The sequence below is a fragment of the Pristis pectinata genome, chromosome 8 (genome assembly GCF_009764475.1).
Source record: "Pristis pectinata isolate sPriPec2 chromosome 8, sPriPec2.1.pri, whole genome shotgun sequence".
Classification (NCBI taxonomy): Eukaryota; Metazoa; Chordata; class Chondrichthyes; order Rhinopristiformes; family Pristidae; genus Pristis; species Pristis pectinata.
The window spans coordinates 84,592,150-84,609,664 of NC_067412.1; the positions used below are offsets into that span (position 1 = coordinate 84,592,150).

General features: G+C 37.7%; 1 protein-coding gene across 1 annotated transcript in view; it reads right to left on the reverse strand.

Annotated features, from left to right (window-relative positions):
* alg13 (ALG13 UDP-N-acetylglucosaminyltransferase subunit) overlaps nt 1–17,515 on the reverse strand; it is a 70,732-nt gene that overhangs the window by 7,086 nt on the left and 46,131 nt on the right. The window contains exons 13-24 of the mRNA XM_052022324.1: nt 16,852–16,960; nt 16,174–16,238; nt 15,224–15,324; nt 12,088–12,215; nt 11,357–11,591; nt 10,734–10,850; nt 8,153–8,306; nt 7,265–7,391; nt 5,051–5,086; nt 2,923–2,978; nt 1,808–1,885; nt 1,277–1,451 (exon numbers count right to left, since the gene is read on the reverse strand). Of these exons, the coding sequence (XP_051878284.1) occupies nt 1,277–1,451; nt 1,808–1,885; nt 2,923–2,978; nt 5,051–5,086; nt 7,265–7,391; nt 8,153–8,306; nt 10,734–10,850; nt 11,357–11,591; nt 12,088–12,215; nt 15,224–15,324; nt 16,174–16,238; nt 16,852–16,960 (1,381 nt within the window). The remainder of the gene's footprint in view (nt 1–1,276; nt 1,452–1,807; nt 1,886–2,922; nt 2,979–5,050; nt 5,087–7,264; nt 7,392–8,152; nt 8,307–10,733; nt 10,851–11,356; nt 11,592–12,087; nt 12,216–15,223; nt 15,325–16,173; nt 16,239–16,851; nt 16,961–17,515) is intronic.

The following is a 17,515-nucleotide window of genomic DNA, read 5'->3' on the forward strand; positions in this document are numbered from 1 at the left end:
TTTCTTTGATATAATTCAAAAATCCTACATATGAACAGCACTGCAGTACATCAAAATAATTTATAATTGATTTCAGAAGACTAATAGATCATACAATTAGACAGCAAACACGTACCCCGCATACATTGGAAATGAGTGCAGCTGGAGCTTTCAAATCAGATGGATAGATTGGTTTATTGGTTAACAGTATCATGGCATGAGAAGCAAAGGCAAATAAATGGAGTTGTGAAGTAGATCTTCCCAAACTGCAGAACTAGATGAGGTCTGAATGGCTTACTTTTTATTTCTGTCTGAATAAAATCTGCTCAAGTTTAGTGCACATCTTCCAATTTCATTGCTGCTGTATTTTGAAACTGTACCTGCAGTTCATATTACTGTTGCCAATATTTACAGCTATCATGTTTGTACAAACAGAATTTGGCCATTGCATGCAGTTCATGTTAAGTCCATTCAGGCTTGCTAATAGCCCTAAAGCACAGTCAGTAATTATCACTGACAAACATACTTTAAGTTTTCTGCAAAACAATTTGCTGTAGCAACAAGGGAGGCTTTTGCCAAGATTCAGCAAAATAGAAGTTGGCAACTTGGCAGATTAAATCTTTGAGCCATTTTAGAGGCTGTTGGAATACTGGGGATGGATTGAAGCTTACCCAGAATCTGCAGCAAACTGCATTTCAAGTCCTTCAAGAATCCCTTACTATTTATCGGAATAACAGCATTTCAATTGGTTACTGGTGTGGATCCACATAAGGAGGAGGGGGTTAGGGCAATGATAATTGCACTTTAAATTACAGGTGAACAACTACTCGAAATGCTTGAAACAGCCACTCCAATTACACAGCTTGATTTGAAGTTGAGACCCATTTGCTAAATGTGAACAAGTGTACCCAGGCTAAACAGCAAGGGTATATACAGCGGTGACTGTACTAGACATACTTCTCTAAATCTGATCTGCCTTGCCTTAATTTCTCTGCTGCATTCTCTTCTCTACAACTAAAATAAATGCTGTTGGTATATTTTTGGCCTATGATTCTATCCTACTTTTAACTATAAAACCTCCATGTTTATCTCAACAGCCAAATAAATGGAATTTCATTATTATGGACCATGTGGTTGCTAGATTTTGACAAGGTGCAGCAGAAATATATAATTGACAATTACTGAAATACAAAGTATTTTGATATCTTTGCACTGCACAAGAAATACAAAACAAAATACATTTTAAAACCATCAAAAATTAGAAAAAAACTATGTCCAGCTTGTTTGTATTCCATACCTGGCCTACCAACAGGATGAGAAGCCACAAGAACAGGCGGTGCAAGCGTCTGGTGCGGCACTGTTGTGTAGGTCACTGTGGTTTGACTTGCTTCTAATGTGTTGGAGGAGAAAGCTACACCAGAGGCTGCATTGGCACAAGTAGATGTTGATATCACTGTTGAATTTCCCATCATCTGGAAATATTAAGTTACAAATTTGCACATTTGATAGAAAATATTTTGTTCAATCTTGAATACAAAGATTAAAGCCAAATTTTCTAATGCCCATTTATAGGAGAATCCCAAAGCCATAACCATTGCTCAAAACGTTAGTTAGCACCAAAATAACAATACATTGTGGGAAACAGTGAAACATTACAAAAAGTAATGTTGTTAGTTTAAGCCAGTAAGCATACTACATAGAACCCACATTCTAACCACTCCCATTCAAAATAAACCCAATTTTTCCTCTGAACACAAAAGAACAAGTAGGTCTATATTATTTTGGCTGTCATACAACCATTCCCTGGTTTTGTTGTGGAACTGCATACCTGCTGTGAGTAACTGAAATGTGTGCCAGCTTGGCCCTCCTGGGGTGACTCTGCAGCAGAGCATCCCTCCTGAATAGACTACAAGACAAACAAATCATTTTTTTCTCTTTGGCTCTGGAATAAAAACCTTAGGCTAAGAAATTCCAGTGCAAAAAATAAAAAACTTCTGTACATTGCAGTTTATGCCTCCCCTTATTCCCAAACAGGTTAAAAAACTTTCACTAAAACATGTACTTAATATAGAAGCTGGAACCTTGAACAGTACAGTTAAACCATGGTTCTGCACATTAGCACAAATTCTGCTTTTCAATTCTGTCCATCTAGCAACAAACACCAGTGCTTTTTTTTTAAAAATGGTATTTAGAACCTACACAATAACTTAATGATTGTATGTCTGCATCCCTAGATCTTTTACTTTGGTACCCTGATCCCTTTAGGCTTTTATCTAATCATAACATTGCTTCCTTGTTCTCATCAAAATGTACCTCAATTATCTAAACAAATTCATTTGGCAATTACATAACCATTAAGCATAACGACATCTTAAAATGGTGACTTCTTATCAGCTTTCTATTGTTTCTGAAGGCACACAACACTGCCCATTAAAGAGATTTTTATTGCTCCCGCCAAACAGTAATACTGTTTTAATGATATATTCACTGAAAATAAATGAGCAATTTTAAGTTCCCTATTATATGGTCATAGATTTAAATTAATTGGTTGAGCACTTAGAGGAGACATGGAAAAAAGATCAATTCAACAAGTGGTGGGGGTCTGGAAGTCACTGCCTGAAAATGGATGGAGGCAGAAGTCGAACCACATTTTAAAAATTCCGATAAAGCACCTGTAAAGCCATGATCAAAAGGTCAACAGACCTAGAACTGGGAAGTGGGATTACCTAATGTCCATTACTTGTTGACATGGCCAGAAATCTTCTACAATTCTATTTTACACTCATGCACCATTCCTGAAACTAAAACTACATAAAAGCCAGAGGTTTGGATGCAGAATTGGAAACAAGCTGGTCATTTCGTTTAGCTTCGTTATAAACTTGGCTCTATGTTCAGAAATATAGAAAAGACATTCAAATGCATCCCTAAGTGAAGCACACTTACCAGGTTAGCTGTAGACTCCACTGCACTATATATTGTTGGATCAGAGTATCCAGAATCTGCAAAAAAAAGTTTCTGGAAACTAATAAAGGCACAGAATTAATTACTCCCATACAGTTGCTGATATTTAATTGAAATACTGAATACCCAACAATATTAAATATAACAGGATATTTTGATCTAAATAGAAAAATGTTAAGTTGAACAAAATTATGCAATTGACACTAAACAAACCCTCATGTTTGGGATACATCAAGTTTAAAGAAATCTACAAGTTAATTAATTTTAAATCATTTTTGTCTCAAAACAACCCAATAACAAAATTTTAAAGTGGACAACTGATGAGAGACAAATGAGATTTGTTTTTCCATCTAGTAGAGATAATGTTGAAAAGGTGAAAATGTTACTTTTAAAGGAAAAATCTAAGGTGACACTTTAGTGTCAGTGACCCAGATTCAATTCCTGCTACTGTAAGGAGTTTGTGCATTCTCATGTCTGCATGGGTTTCCTCTGGGTGCTCAGGTTTCCTCCTACATTCCAAAGACGTATGGGTTAGGAAGTTGTGGGCATGTTATGTTGGCACTGGAAGTGTGGCGACACTTGCGGGCTGCCCCCAGAACATTCTATGCAAAAAGATACATTTCACTGTGTTTTGATGTACATGTGACTGAAGATATCTTGCATCTCTCTTCTCAGGAATTTAGAATCAGTTTCCTACCTTGCTATATGCATCATAGCAAATCTAGCTACTAGAATGAAGACAGTTTGAATTGCTACAAACTACTTAATGAACAAAAGAATTTGTACTCATCATGCATCACAATTTAGTTAAATTAGAACTCCAGAAAGTGACTTCACTGAACAGAATTTTGCAAGTTGACTTCTTACCATCAGATATATCGACACCTACCATGAAGTCAACTAAGGGCTTCAATATTGATGAGCTTTAAAAAAGGGACTATGGCACACAATACAAAGCAATAAGCAGGTTAGGCCTAAAACAAATAGCTTTAGGATCCAAAATGATTTTAACACTGCTTTCCTTAATCATTTAAAACAGAAGAAATTGTAGTTTTCCTAGTCTACACCATCTTTTAAATTTGTTCTGCGTTTGACTGAAGTCCTTTAACTACTCTTCTGATAACCTAGATCTCAAAACTCTACTTCAACCTTAAACATACTTAATGATTGAGTACCCACAGCCCCCTTGGGTACAGAATACCAATGATTCACAATCTGAGTAAATCTGAGAGTTCAGCAACATAATGGGTAAGTTACTGTGCTAGTATTCAGGCACCTTGACTACTGAATCACACCACAGTAATAGTGGGGGGGGGGGGGGGGGGGTGGAGGATTTAAATTCAGGTAATGAAGTTTGGAATGAAGACTAGTTTTAGTAACCATGATCATGAAACAGCACAAATTTTACAAAAATCTGGTGAAGAGGCGCAGGGATGTAGTAGTGCAGGCTGATTTTAGCTTGTGCAAGGTACTGCTGAAATTATTGCATTTGGTGTCTTCCAAGCAGATGTCCTTGTGTGAGGTGTCTGCATCAAAAAATCAGATTCTAACAGCACAGGGCAAGCTGGTGCGATTCTGAATCTGAGTAGAAGAGCAGGGCCATTATATAGAACAGTGGCTGGGCCAGAGTATTGCATCCACTTCTGACACCACATCTTAGGAAAGGAGTGAAAGTACTAAGATTTTAGTATGATTCTAGGGATTTCAATTACTAGGTTAGATGAGAAAAGCTCATCTAAATGCCTCTCAAAAAATCAGAGCAGATGTGATGGGCACAGGGCCTGTTCCTGTGCTAGAATGGTTTTGTTAATTGCTAGATGAGGAAGGTGAATATTATTTTTAACAGTATCCATCATTTTTTTTTAATTTAGTGGAATTATAAGAACATCACAACTGTCAATGACAGAAAGCATTCAGGGATGCACAATGTGAACCTGCTTTTGCTACATTTAGGAGAGAGAAAGACAACTTAAATTTGGTTTAACTTTATAAATTTTGTTTATGACCTTGTAACAGAGACTATTAATTGATTTACTGTTAAAACTTTGGAAAAATATTGAAATTGTAGGTTCCCAACAAATGCTGTAACCTTCAAGTGTGCCATACCAACCTGTCGTTGCATAAAGAAAATCTTCATGATATTCTCCTGAGAACAGAATATAATGTTAGTTAAATTTTCTGGAGGAGGAAACTTATTTATGTAACAAATAAAAAAGGAAAAAAAAATCAAGCAGCTGTCACAAAAAGGATCTGTTGACGTTTTGATGATTAGCAAACTAGTTCTTTACTCATATCATTTGGTACAGCTATCTGCAATTATAAAATTAAGCAGATCCATTTATAAATAGAAATTAGATTGCTTCAAAAATAGTACTGTTTTATTAAAACCAAATGCTTCTGAAAGAAATATGACAGGAAAGCAAATTGGCAGCACGAACACAGAATTCTCAAACTTCCAGTAACATTCTACCTATCCTTTTTCTTCTCTCCTCCTAATCCAACTGGCCCCCCCCAATCACCCTCTTCCCCTCCCCCCACCCTCTCCATCTACCCCTCACCCACACACTCCTCCCACTGGTTCTGCTCCCCACCTCCCTCTTTATTCCATGCTCCATCTTCCTCTATCAGATTCCATCTTCAGGCTTGTCACTGCCACCTCTCAGCTTGAGATTATTCCCTCTCATCTGCCTATCACCCCCCCCCCACCTGCCAGCTCTTGCTCCACCCCTTTCCTCTATCTTCTTATGCTTGTTATTCCCACACCCCACCCAGTCCAGATGAAGAGTCTCGACCCGAAACGTTGACTGTATTTCCCTCTATAGATGTGGCCTGACCTGCTGAGTTGCTCTAGCACTGTGTTGCTGAAGATAACTAACCCACTTCTCACCTTCAAGCTTGATTTATCACTTGCTATATGCTTAGTATACCCCTGACACAAGGGGCAACTTGAACAGGAACATACAAGACTGTTTAAAGCCAATAGACATAGAATATAAAACACAAGGTTTAAAAGTGAAATCTGTATAAACTTCAGAAAGATCAGTGTTGTGTACAGGTTTGAACTTGTGTAGAATTAATGTTCAGCCAACAGAAGGGGAGAAGTCCTCCAGCAATGTTTGATAAGAGGAAAAAGAAACATTAAAGACAAGAGTTGTGGACAGTTGTCATCAGAATAAATTAAAAGACTCCAGTGACTAACTTAGAATTAGAAGGCATGGATAACATTTTCCAAATGATTTACAGCAGCCAGGTACTTGAAGGTTACAAGGATTATGGAATGCTGGTGGTTAAAGCAGAGGCAACATTAAGAATTCTATAAAGGGAAATTAAAATATATAACAGGGAGGGCATATAATATTATTACTGCTTAGGAGATTTTATGATTTAGCCAAACTTCTAGGATCTTCCTAGCACCACTTTAAGACTGCCTTGAAGATTTACCCAGCTGAAATGAAATCACCTCATTGCTGGAGAAGTCATCTTGTTTTGAGTGCCCAGACCCAGAATTACTATTTTCATACCTAGCTATCCTCCATGATGCATACAAACACATTTTAACCATTGATAGTTCAAAGAAAAATCCTGCCATGTTTGCTGGCACAGAGGCTAAAGAAATTTGGCATTTCCCTTTTGACCTGCACCAATTTTTTAATTGATGCACCACAGAAAGCATCCTATTCAGATGCATCGTGGCTTAGTATTGCAACAGATCTGCCCAAGATTGCAAAAAAAACTGCAGGGAGTTGTGGACACAGCTTAGATCATCACAGAAGCCAGCCTCCCCTCCATGGACTTCTTGCTGCCTTGGTAAAGCAGCCAGTGTAATCAAAGACCCCAGCCACCCCGTACGTTCTCTCTTCTCCCCCTCCCATCAGGCAGAAGATACAAAAGCCTGAAAGCACGCACCACCAGGCTCAAGGACAGCTTCTATCCTGCTGTACAAGACTATTGAATGGTCGCCAGTACAATAAGATAGACTCTTGGCCTCACAATCTACCTCATTATGGCCTTGCATCTTATTGCCTACCTGGACTGTACTCTAATTTTAACACTTCATTCTACATTCTATTATTTTTCCCTTGCACTACCTCAATGTACTGATGCAATGAAATGATCTGTATGGATGACATGCAAAACAGTTCTTCCACTATACCTCAGTACACATGACAATAATAAACCAATTTACTGCAAATTCTATTTCTGCACCACCTAAACAACAGTATGAAGAGAACAAACTAGACAAAAGGAACCCAGACGTAAGCATTTGGTAAGTAAATTGGGTCTAATTAGATTTAAAAACTTTAATACCTCATTTTCAACTCACCCCCATCACCCGGTTCATCAGCATCTTCAGAGGAAGAAGTGATCTGCTTGCCAACGGACACTGGGCTTCCTCTTGTTACCCAGTACCCAGCTGGAGCTTGCATAACTGGAGAGGAAGCAGACTGGCTCTAAATAAAGAAGTATTAATTTAGTGATTGTGTTTTGGATACACTTCTTTGAATGCAAATGAATTTTGAAAATAAAATTAGATAAAATCCATAATGATGTAAGCAGAAATCAACACCCACTATAAAATACTGCATTAGAGAACTGGAAAAATATATATGCACAATATTAATACAACCAGTTTCTCAAGAGTTAAGGAACCTTCCAGTTTGTCTGAGAAAAGTCTACCTTTGATCACACTCCACTGCTTTGAAGTAGAGTTTTGTTGTTGTTGAAGGGAACAATCATTCCCTTTATCACTGGCATGCAGTAGATACAGAGTACAACATGTGGAAGATGCTCTGCAGTTACTCGCCATGGCTACTCTGACAGCACTTGTCAAATCCACAAGCTCCACCACCAAGATGAAGGACAGCAGGTGCATTGGAACACCACCAGCAAGTTTCTGTACAACTCGCACATCATCTCTGGTCCTTCTTCATCAATTCCAAATCCTGGAACCCTCTGCCCAATTGCACAGTGCAAATGCCTTCACCAGAAGGACTGCAGCAGCTCAGTGGCTCATTACCACCTTTTCAAAAGCCATTAGGGAATAGCAATAAATGTTGGCTTTGCCAGTGACACAGTGATCCCAAATATGAATTAAAGTATTTTCACACACTGCATTAAGGAGTTGTACTTGAAATGTGAATAGAAGTCTAACAGATCTCAACTTATCCTGACAAAAACAGTTTGTAGTTAAGTGCCATAGTTATTCACTCACAGGTACAGTAGGAAAAGCTGGCTCATTTCCTTCCTCAATTTCATAGAAAGCAACAGTTTCTTCAATTGTTCTCGGCTCCTCATTCTCTGGTATATAGCCAAACTGGCAATCCTTGTTGACATATTGAATGGGTCTGCGACTTCTGTTGTAAAAGCTTGTTGAACATAGTAAATTAATCCACAAAGTTCAATTAAAGCAGCTAAAGTAGACAACTCAAATCTGAAGTCTGGCTCCCATGCAATAAGATTATGACCAACCTCAATTCCTTCAGGATCTTATAAACCATCTTGAATATACACAATGATTGAGCATCCACACCGCCTTTCTGGAAAGCTGTCTTTCTCACTTCACAATTCTAATATCGTCATCCTTTAATCTTCGGGCTTACTCTTTTTAAAAAAACATTTTAACTAGATTCTCTTGTTCTAATTCATGACTGACCACTATATTACAAAGTATTACATAGGATAAACAGGCCATTTGGCACAATAAGTTCTTCTGGCAAGCACATCCATTTCTGCTATAGTAATTCAACAATTTTGTTAGAAGTGCTTTATGTAGATAATGCCTTCAGCTTCCCCCTTCTTCCCTAATGTCACCATGGAAGTTTAACGCAAGTCTATTCTACAAACAATTTTTAACCACTTAAATTTCTATTTCCTCCTGACCATTATTTTACTCTGCAGACATTATTCATAAGCAGGACGAGCTTGCCCTTCACCATATACTTAAAGCCATCCACCACTTTAATTATTCCATTTAGCAGAACATCAAGCCCAGCCTGGGGAATATTTTGATAAGTACATTTAGAAAAAAGTTTGAAAGAAATATCAAAAAGTAGCGCAAGAATAGAAACTTCCAAGAATGATAATGAGATTTACACAAAAGTAGTTCCTCACCCCCAAAACACCCTCTCCATGTCATTAGCACACTTCCTTAGCAAAGAGCAATGGCGTGTAATCTTTTACTTTTACCAAAACTGCTTTAAAACTAATTGTTTAGAAGCATCAATACATTTTATCTCCGATCTTGCATCAAGGATTGTGCAATCTTTTCATACCTCTCCCCACGAATGATGCAAACCACAGGGAAGAATTGCCACTGGCTGAAGTTGCACTCAGCATCACGGAAGATGGCTGTGGTAGGCCAATTGTCTTTGGCTCACCACATTGCTATTTGGTTCCCTCAGTCTAGTGAGAAAGCCAAGCTATCTTCAGTTGTTTCACTGATCAGAAGCAAGGATGTTTACTGATGACTGAAAAGGATTCAGCTTCATTTGCAGCTCCTCAGACAATGAAATGGTCAGTACCTACTGCAAAGCTTGAACAATATGCAAGCCTAGAATGATAAATGAGAAGAACCGAAAGACAATGACCATCCCCAAGAGAATCTAACCATTTTCCCTTGATATTCAAAGGCAAATCCATTTAATTCATATCTGGAAAACATTCAGTGTCAATATTCTGTAGAGCATCCTTTCAAAAGAAACTTGGTTGGACTAGCCTCAAATACTGGAACAACAAGCAGGTTGAGATCAGATATTTTGAAATAAATGACTTACTACCTGTTTCCCCAGACTATTTTTACCACTTATACAGAAATATGATGAAATACTCTCCACATGCTTGAATGTCAAATTCTTGTTGGAACATTAAGACAGCAGCCAGTTTGGTATGCCACCCACCACTGTGACAGTGTCAGGGCATGGGAACATCACAAGCTGCACATTGCACTGACTTGGAAACATACCGCCATACCCTTACTCAAGAAAGAGACACAAAGTTAATGTTCCAGCATCTGCAATTTTTTTTATTCTATACTGCCATATGTACCTGCTTGCATTTCTCTACATTTAATCTTCATCTCTTGCACATCTGCCCTTTCTACCAATCTGTTTATAACTTGCTGCAATGTACTACTAGGGTCTTTGCAGCAAACAATACTATCAAGCTTTGTACCACCCATTATTTTAGAAATGTTGGCTGGCCTCCAAAATCCAGGTCAAAAAGTAAAGCAATGACCCCAACATTGATCCTCAAGCAGCACCACTATTCACCTTCCTTCAGTCTGAAAAGGAACCATTCACCAGGACTGCCTTGTCTATTACTTAGACAACTTGATATCTATGCTATCAGTGCCCCTTTAATGCCATCTCTCTCATTTGCTGAGAAGACCATTATGTAGCATCTTCAAAAACCTTCTGGAAATCCACATTAACTCCAACCATTACCTCAAAACAAAAAGTCCTCAAATTCATGCTGGCTTTCTGAATTAACCCATTTTGCTTCAAATAACTATTAGAATGCTGTCTAAGATTAATGGTTGCATAGGCTTTCCCACCACAGAGATTAAATCAAGTTGGCAGAAATATCTGAGCCCCTGCCACTTTTGTAAAGGAAATAAATTCAAAAAATGATCTAAGTATGCACTGAAATCCTTTATCCATCATGTTTCATGACATCTGTATCGCTATAGAAGAATGCTCACTTGCAGCAGGCTCACAAAAATGCATTTGCAAGCTAGGATCTGAAGTTTAAAACGATTGTCAGATTGTATTATAAAGGAGCTTGAAAGCCATTACCGTGATCTATAGGTGAAATTATCATATTGCTGATAACATCTCTTTCCCTGGCCAGAAAAGCCGTAGATATAATCAGGATCAAAGCCATGTTGACTCATATATCGATTAGCCTGATTCCTGGGAAGAAAGATCAGATACAACCATATTTCTTTTTTTTTCCCCAACCCATGAGTATTTTCTTAAATTGCTTAAAACTGAATTTACTCCAAGTACCCAGCTTTTGATAAACACAAGCATGTTATTACAAAAATTGCAACCATATTCTCCTTCCCATTCTAATACTCTCCCCCAAAAGCAATTGCAAACAAATATATTCATGCCATTGTATACATGGGAGTCTATTTTTAAAGATGAAGTGACAAGTTATTCCACCATCCAAGTGGCACGTGGATCAATTGCTCTCGTACCAAGCTTTAATGGAGTTGTCAGGCAAAATTCCTGAATATTCAAAAATCCTTAATTATTAATTCAATCTGTGATGAGCTACTATATCCATGCGTGGAGCAGCTAACATAATACATTGTAAACATCCAACATATACATGTTCACAGTTTTACAGCCTCCAGTGATATCTTCTTAAAAAGCTTAAAGCCCCAGTGAAAAATGTTCATTATTTTACAAACCTTGGAGTATAGCTGTTTCTTCCATTTCTTGGAGGTGGTGGAGGGACTCTGTACTGATCATAAGGAGAAAAATTGCCATTTTGGGGTGAAGGAAGTGGTGAAGGTCTTCCAGAAGGAAGGTTATGTTGCATTCGAGGAGGAAGCACAGATTGGCCTCGCCCATAAGCAAATGCCATAAAAACCTGTTTCCCACGCATCTTCTTAATGAACCGCCTGCGTGATTTTGGATCAAGGTCTGGAATGAAAAAGATTGGAGTCAAGAACAGAACTGTTCAAACACAGCAAATACTTCTACTATTAAAAGTGTGCACCTCAGAAGAGTTAACCTAGTATAATTCCCTAAAATATCTGGTTAGTAATTTGATTTCATTACACAGGATCAAAAGCTGCTTCCACTCTAGGGACTAAGAATGAAACAGTAACATTTGAATTCAGGAAAACATACCAATTTGTATCAGATTCTACAATGCAAAGCAATCAGACTATTGCACATCAATGATCGGTGAATTGAAATTAGCAGAATGAGAAAGTACTAGCTGGGGCTAGACTAGCATTTAAAACAGTGGCGAAAGAGATGCTATTTCCATAAATGTTTACATTTTCATATTCTCTACAAGAAATTTGATCTTTATGACAAAAATCTAGTACTTCATTCAGGAACTATGGTTCCTGCTCATGATAGCTTGAACCACAGCCAGTTTGATATTTAATGTACTCAACTCATTACTAACCCAACTCCGAAATATAGCCACTGGGTATCTTCTGGTAGGTTCCACCTTTTCTGTTTGAAATAATATTCCAGGCAGGAACTGGTGTTACTTGAGTCACAGGCTTCAGGTTTGTCAAAGGAACAGTGTGCCTGGGAATAATTAAAATTACTTTTCACAAGAACATCAAGATGGACCTCGATGCAAATGTCTAACAAGCTCTGCATGAGTTTTTCTTTAGAGACCTTTGAACCATGTTATGCCATTTCTGCATTATTCACCTTGTAATATTTCATTAATAGCTTTTTACTGAGAGAAAGAAGAGTCTGGACAATTATGTCCCATACATCTTTAATTACACCTTCGTTTTAAATCATTTAGTTTCTGCCCCTCTCCCCACCCCTGCCCCCCACCAAAGTCGTCTAAATAAAAATGGTGGATCCTGTTGATTTTCACAAGCTAGTACTGTAGGAAGAAAAAGCAAAGATAATCATAGACCAGAGATCATTTTTTTAAAAACATTTATTCATTCACTATTCTGCTGTGGAAACCGGCTTTCATGCTCAGCATTCACCTTTCATTGCTTTGTCCAAGGACCTGACTCACACAAGCGCCTTCACTGCAGAACATCACAAATTATCTTGAAAGCAATCTTACTCTACTCTCACTCATTCACTTGCATCACAGGAAACCGGAAAACAATTAGATGGAGAATTCAAACAGATTATTGCCCCCTTGGTCCAAAACCTCAAGATTAAATTTCAACAAATGACATTTTAAGATATTGGTGCAGTATGAGCCAAGGTTCAACGTGAAACCACCTTACACTGCGCAATTTAGCAATTCACTGACTAAAGTAATTACAGGGAATTCAAACACCAAATCCATAGATATTTACAAAGTTGATAATTGTTGGGTAGTTTGCAGTTACTTTTTATTTGAGCTGCAATGACATTGTGAGATATATAACCATTTCTAACCAATTTTTAAGTTCTGTATGGGCTTGTATTTCTATATTCAGGATGAGAATAGGGGGCTCTCTCTTCTTTCTGATTATACTTATTTTTCCCAAAATTAAAACCCACATTATTCCCAAAATGTCACAATGCAAGAGCTACCAAAACTTTAACTCTGAGATGTGCTCTGGATCTACTAATGGTCTCCATAATAATTTCCTCACCGAAATTGCCAGAGATTCCAAAAATATCCTTGAAGGATTGCAAAGAATCAGTGTTAATTCATCACAATCATCCCGGGAACATTATCCCCGAGTTGTCATTCATCGCTTCTTTCATTTGGATACTTAACTGCCAATTCCAACCCACTATCACCTCAAATACTAACCAGACCTTAAGTGTGGGCGAGACCCCTGCCAATTCTCTCTATCCAGTTGATCTCAAAATGAGGAAAGCTCAACTAATCACAATATTCCAAATGAGCTCTTACTGATATAATAATATGGATACAATGTTTTTGTCATTGTTCATTTACTTTCCAAACCATCTTCCAAGATGGAGTTTTCCCCAAGGAATATACCCAGTGTTCTTTCCTCTTTATAGATATTGATTATTGAAAATTCACAATAGGTCAACTTATTCCTTTTGTCCTGTTTTTAAAATGAATAAAACATAATTCAAACTTATTTAAAAACTTCACCATAATATCCAACTAGCAGTGTGAAAAATTCAAAATTATGCACATCTGGCTACTTCAAAAGAACCCAGAAACAGGTACAAAGCTAACATTGCCCAACCCATTCAATGCAAAACAATAGCAGAGCAATCACAAAAACTGTAGCAGTTGCAGCTATTCTGCTTCCCCCATTATAGGAAAGAGGGGCTTTGAAGAGGGTGCAGAAGAGGTTTACCAGGATGCTGCCTAGATTAGAGGGCAGGTGCTACGAGGAGAGATCGGAAAACTTGGGTTGTTTTCTCTGGGGCAGTGGAGGCCGAGGGGAGACCTGATAGATGTTTATAAGATCATGAGAGGCAAAGATAGAGTAGACAGCCAGTATCTTTTTCCCAGGGTCAAAATACCCAATACTAGAGGGCATGCATATAAGTTAGAGGGGCAAGTTCAAAGGAGACGTGAGGGGGAAGTTTTATTACATACAGAGTGGTGGGTGCCCAGAATGCACTGCCAGAGGTGGTAGTGGAGGCAAATACAATAAAGGCGTTTAAGAGGCTTTTAGATAGGCACATGAATATGCAGAGAAGGGAGGAATATGGACATCAAAGGCAGAAGGGCAAAGTTTAGTTAGGCATTTCATTACTAGTTTAATTAGTTCGGTGCAACATTGTGGGCCAAAGGGCCTGTCCCTGTGCTGTACTGTTTATGTTCTATTCCTTTTTGGACAATGATAGTTAACAATTCACAATGATGTACACTAGATGGTGTACAAGAGCAGTCAGTGATAAGCTTGGAGATTGCTCAGGAGAGAAATTTAAACTGAAATACTTCTTTCCAACTTAGTCTGGCAACATCCATTTTTATCATTCTAAGATTGAGTAAAGGACAAATGATGGGGCGGGTACAGGAACAATAGTGAACTACTTCAATTATGAGCAATCTTTCTCGTTAGCATTGATGATATATCTACCAGAGGAGATGGGACGGGATCAAAATAAGAAATGAAACTACTCAATATTGTTGCCATTTTAGAAGAGATTATCCATTATTTTATACAAACCATTTTGGAAAACCATTACCTACCTTTCTGCCATAGTATTATAATCCCAAAAACAGTCTGAAGACCGAAAATTTAAAAAGAAATCATCCTTCAGATTCTCGCCCTCTCCAGGCCATTAGTATTGTCTAAATCCCATAGGGTTGGACCCATTGAACAATTAATTTAGTTGATCTAATTTTACAGTACAGAATCAAGATTTATGAGTAGAATTACAATTTAGATAACTAATTATATTTAATGCTCCCAGGATCAGAAGATGGTGCTCACTATAATCAAGTGTTTGACCCTTTATACCATTGTGTTCCCCTCCACCCCAATCCAACCCACCCCACCCCCATGAGCAGTCAGCTTCAACTCTGGTAACAATTACATAACATGGTGACACTGCAACTGCCTCAATGTTTTACCAGCCCAATATCTGCAATTCACATGCAAGATTTTTGTATTGAATAAAACTTGTGCAAAACTAACTTTTCAGCTAGTTCTTCTATGAAGACAGTCACCGAGTTGCCATCTTGTCCTGCTTCTTGTATATGAGCATTGTAGTATTTCCCTCCTTGCTCAAGTTTCACCTGTAGACACATTCACACATTTTTCAATCAGCAGGTCCTGATTATAAAATTATAAACATGCCCATTTATTTCAGAATTAGTTCCAAAATATTACAGCTAAGTTGCTGAACTTTTTAAAATCAGAAAATATGGAAACAATAATGAAATAACCAAATTTAAAAGCCAAGTGCATTTAAGTCAAAAAAATTTGAGTTCTTAAAACTTTGATGGCAATTGCTAAACTTGGCTCCAAAAATTATTTCCCTATCACTATTCCCTGTTGATCTTCCTAACTAATGACGCTATACATTTTAGATGATGATGAAATATGTTTTTGCCCAACTCCAGAGCACGCCCAATTTCTATCAAGGGAGAAGTGAGTGGAGCAATTAAGTACTCTGCATGGAAGCACTCCACCACATCAGTTAGTTGGGTTTTCAAACCCGTATTTCAAGACCAAGTGTTTAAAATATTTAAGTCAATGACTTAAACAATCTGTTCATCTCCAACTTTCCACACCAATTATCTAGTCCTCTTCCTCAACTGACATCATTTAGAACTGTTCCATCTATAAAATGGTTGCTCTGTTTGCCTGCCAATAGTTCAAAACTTCCTTGAGTGAAGGAAGTGAATACCTGGAGGGATCTGAAAGTATTCTATGAAGTGTCAGTTCTTTCTTTGATAAATACCCTTCAACATTGACCAGTTGTTATTCACTGCCTAACAAACTCTGGGCAACCAGTCACCAAAATAGGTGGCCAGGAATGAAGCTTCCCTTCCCGACAAAAAAAATTTAGGCATTGCTTTCTAAGTCCTCATTTAATTAAAATGCATTAAATTAGCACATTGATTTTCCTCAATGCAACTCACCTGACATTTATCCCCCAAGCAGTACTGCCTTCCAGAAACCACCATATAGTCCACCTTCTGCTGCTCTGTAATAAGAAAAACCCTCAGCTTTGGAAACAAAAATCACTTAACACGAGATCTATCTTGATCCTTTGGCTTTAAGGCTGTACCCATTACGGAAGAATATTCATTTATGGTAGTAGAGTTTCAGATCAGAATCAAGATAAATAGAAAATGGTCAACATGTAGCAGTGGGAGAGGGAGTGACTAAGGCAGATTTACCACAAAATCAAAATGGTTAGACCAAGATTTTTGGTCCAAATACCACTGTATGCACACTCTTGTTTGCCACCCAAAGTCAAATGTGAAAAGTCTCTACTGCAAATCTGAATTAAAAATAGAAAGTGCTGGATATACTCTGAGGAAAAGGTCATCAATCTGAAGTGTTCATGTCATTTTTCCTGCAGGGTGCTTCCTGATCTTCTCTTTCCAGCATTGTTTTTAACTTCAAAGTCAAAATTAGGTTGACTAGTCTTCACTACCCTTCAGAACTAAATTAGCTATCCTTGTGAACAAATCTTTTCCAACTTTCCCTTTCAAAATGCTGTGCTGAATTTCAAAAAAGAGTCTTCAGTTAAATTCATACATCCTATCTACCCTCTCCAAAGCGGAGAAAATTAGACCACTAGTTATGGCTACCTTTTCTGCTGTCGAGCCAAACATCAAATTCCACATTGCGATAAATTTCTGAATCCAGTGCCTTCAACACCTTAAAGGGAAACGGCATCTTTGATGGGCCATCCACAGTCTGAAATACACAAGTTAACTGAATGAATCAGAAAAGTGAATTCCAGGAATAAAATCTTATCACACGAACCACAACAATTCAACATTTTCAATTCTGGTCATTGCTATATATATACACACACACACACACACACACACACAAAGCCAAACCTGAAACAATTCACAAGCTGAAATTTCAAAGTAAAATGATTTTTACCATGGCATTGGTGGCCTTACAGCATAGATCACCTTGTTTACACAAGAGAAACATTTTAGCAAAATATTTTAACCAACCTGATAGAAACACAAACAGTAAAAGGTAAACATAGGTGTAATGCTAAAGTCAAAATCAAAACCAAATATTCAATGACCTTTCACATTATATAGTTTAAAAATACTTGTTGGTCTATTACAAGTTAAATACTCATTGCCTCGCATTCCACTTTTAAATAGTCTCCCAGAAGTCCTTTACTCAAAGCAAGCATAACTTTGAGGGTAAAACAGATGGCTATTCTGTTGCAGTGAAACGTTTAATTTCCCACAAAACAAGAGCCAATATCAAAGCATACAATGGCAG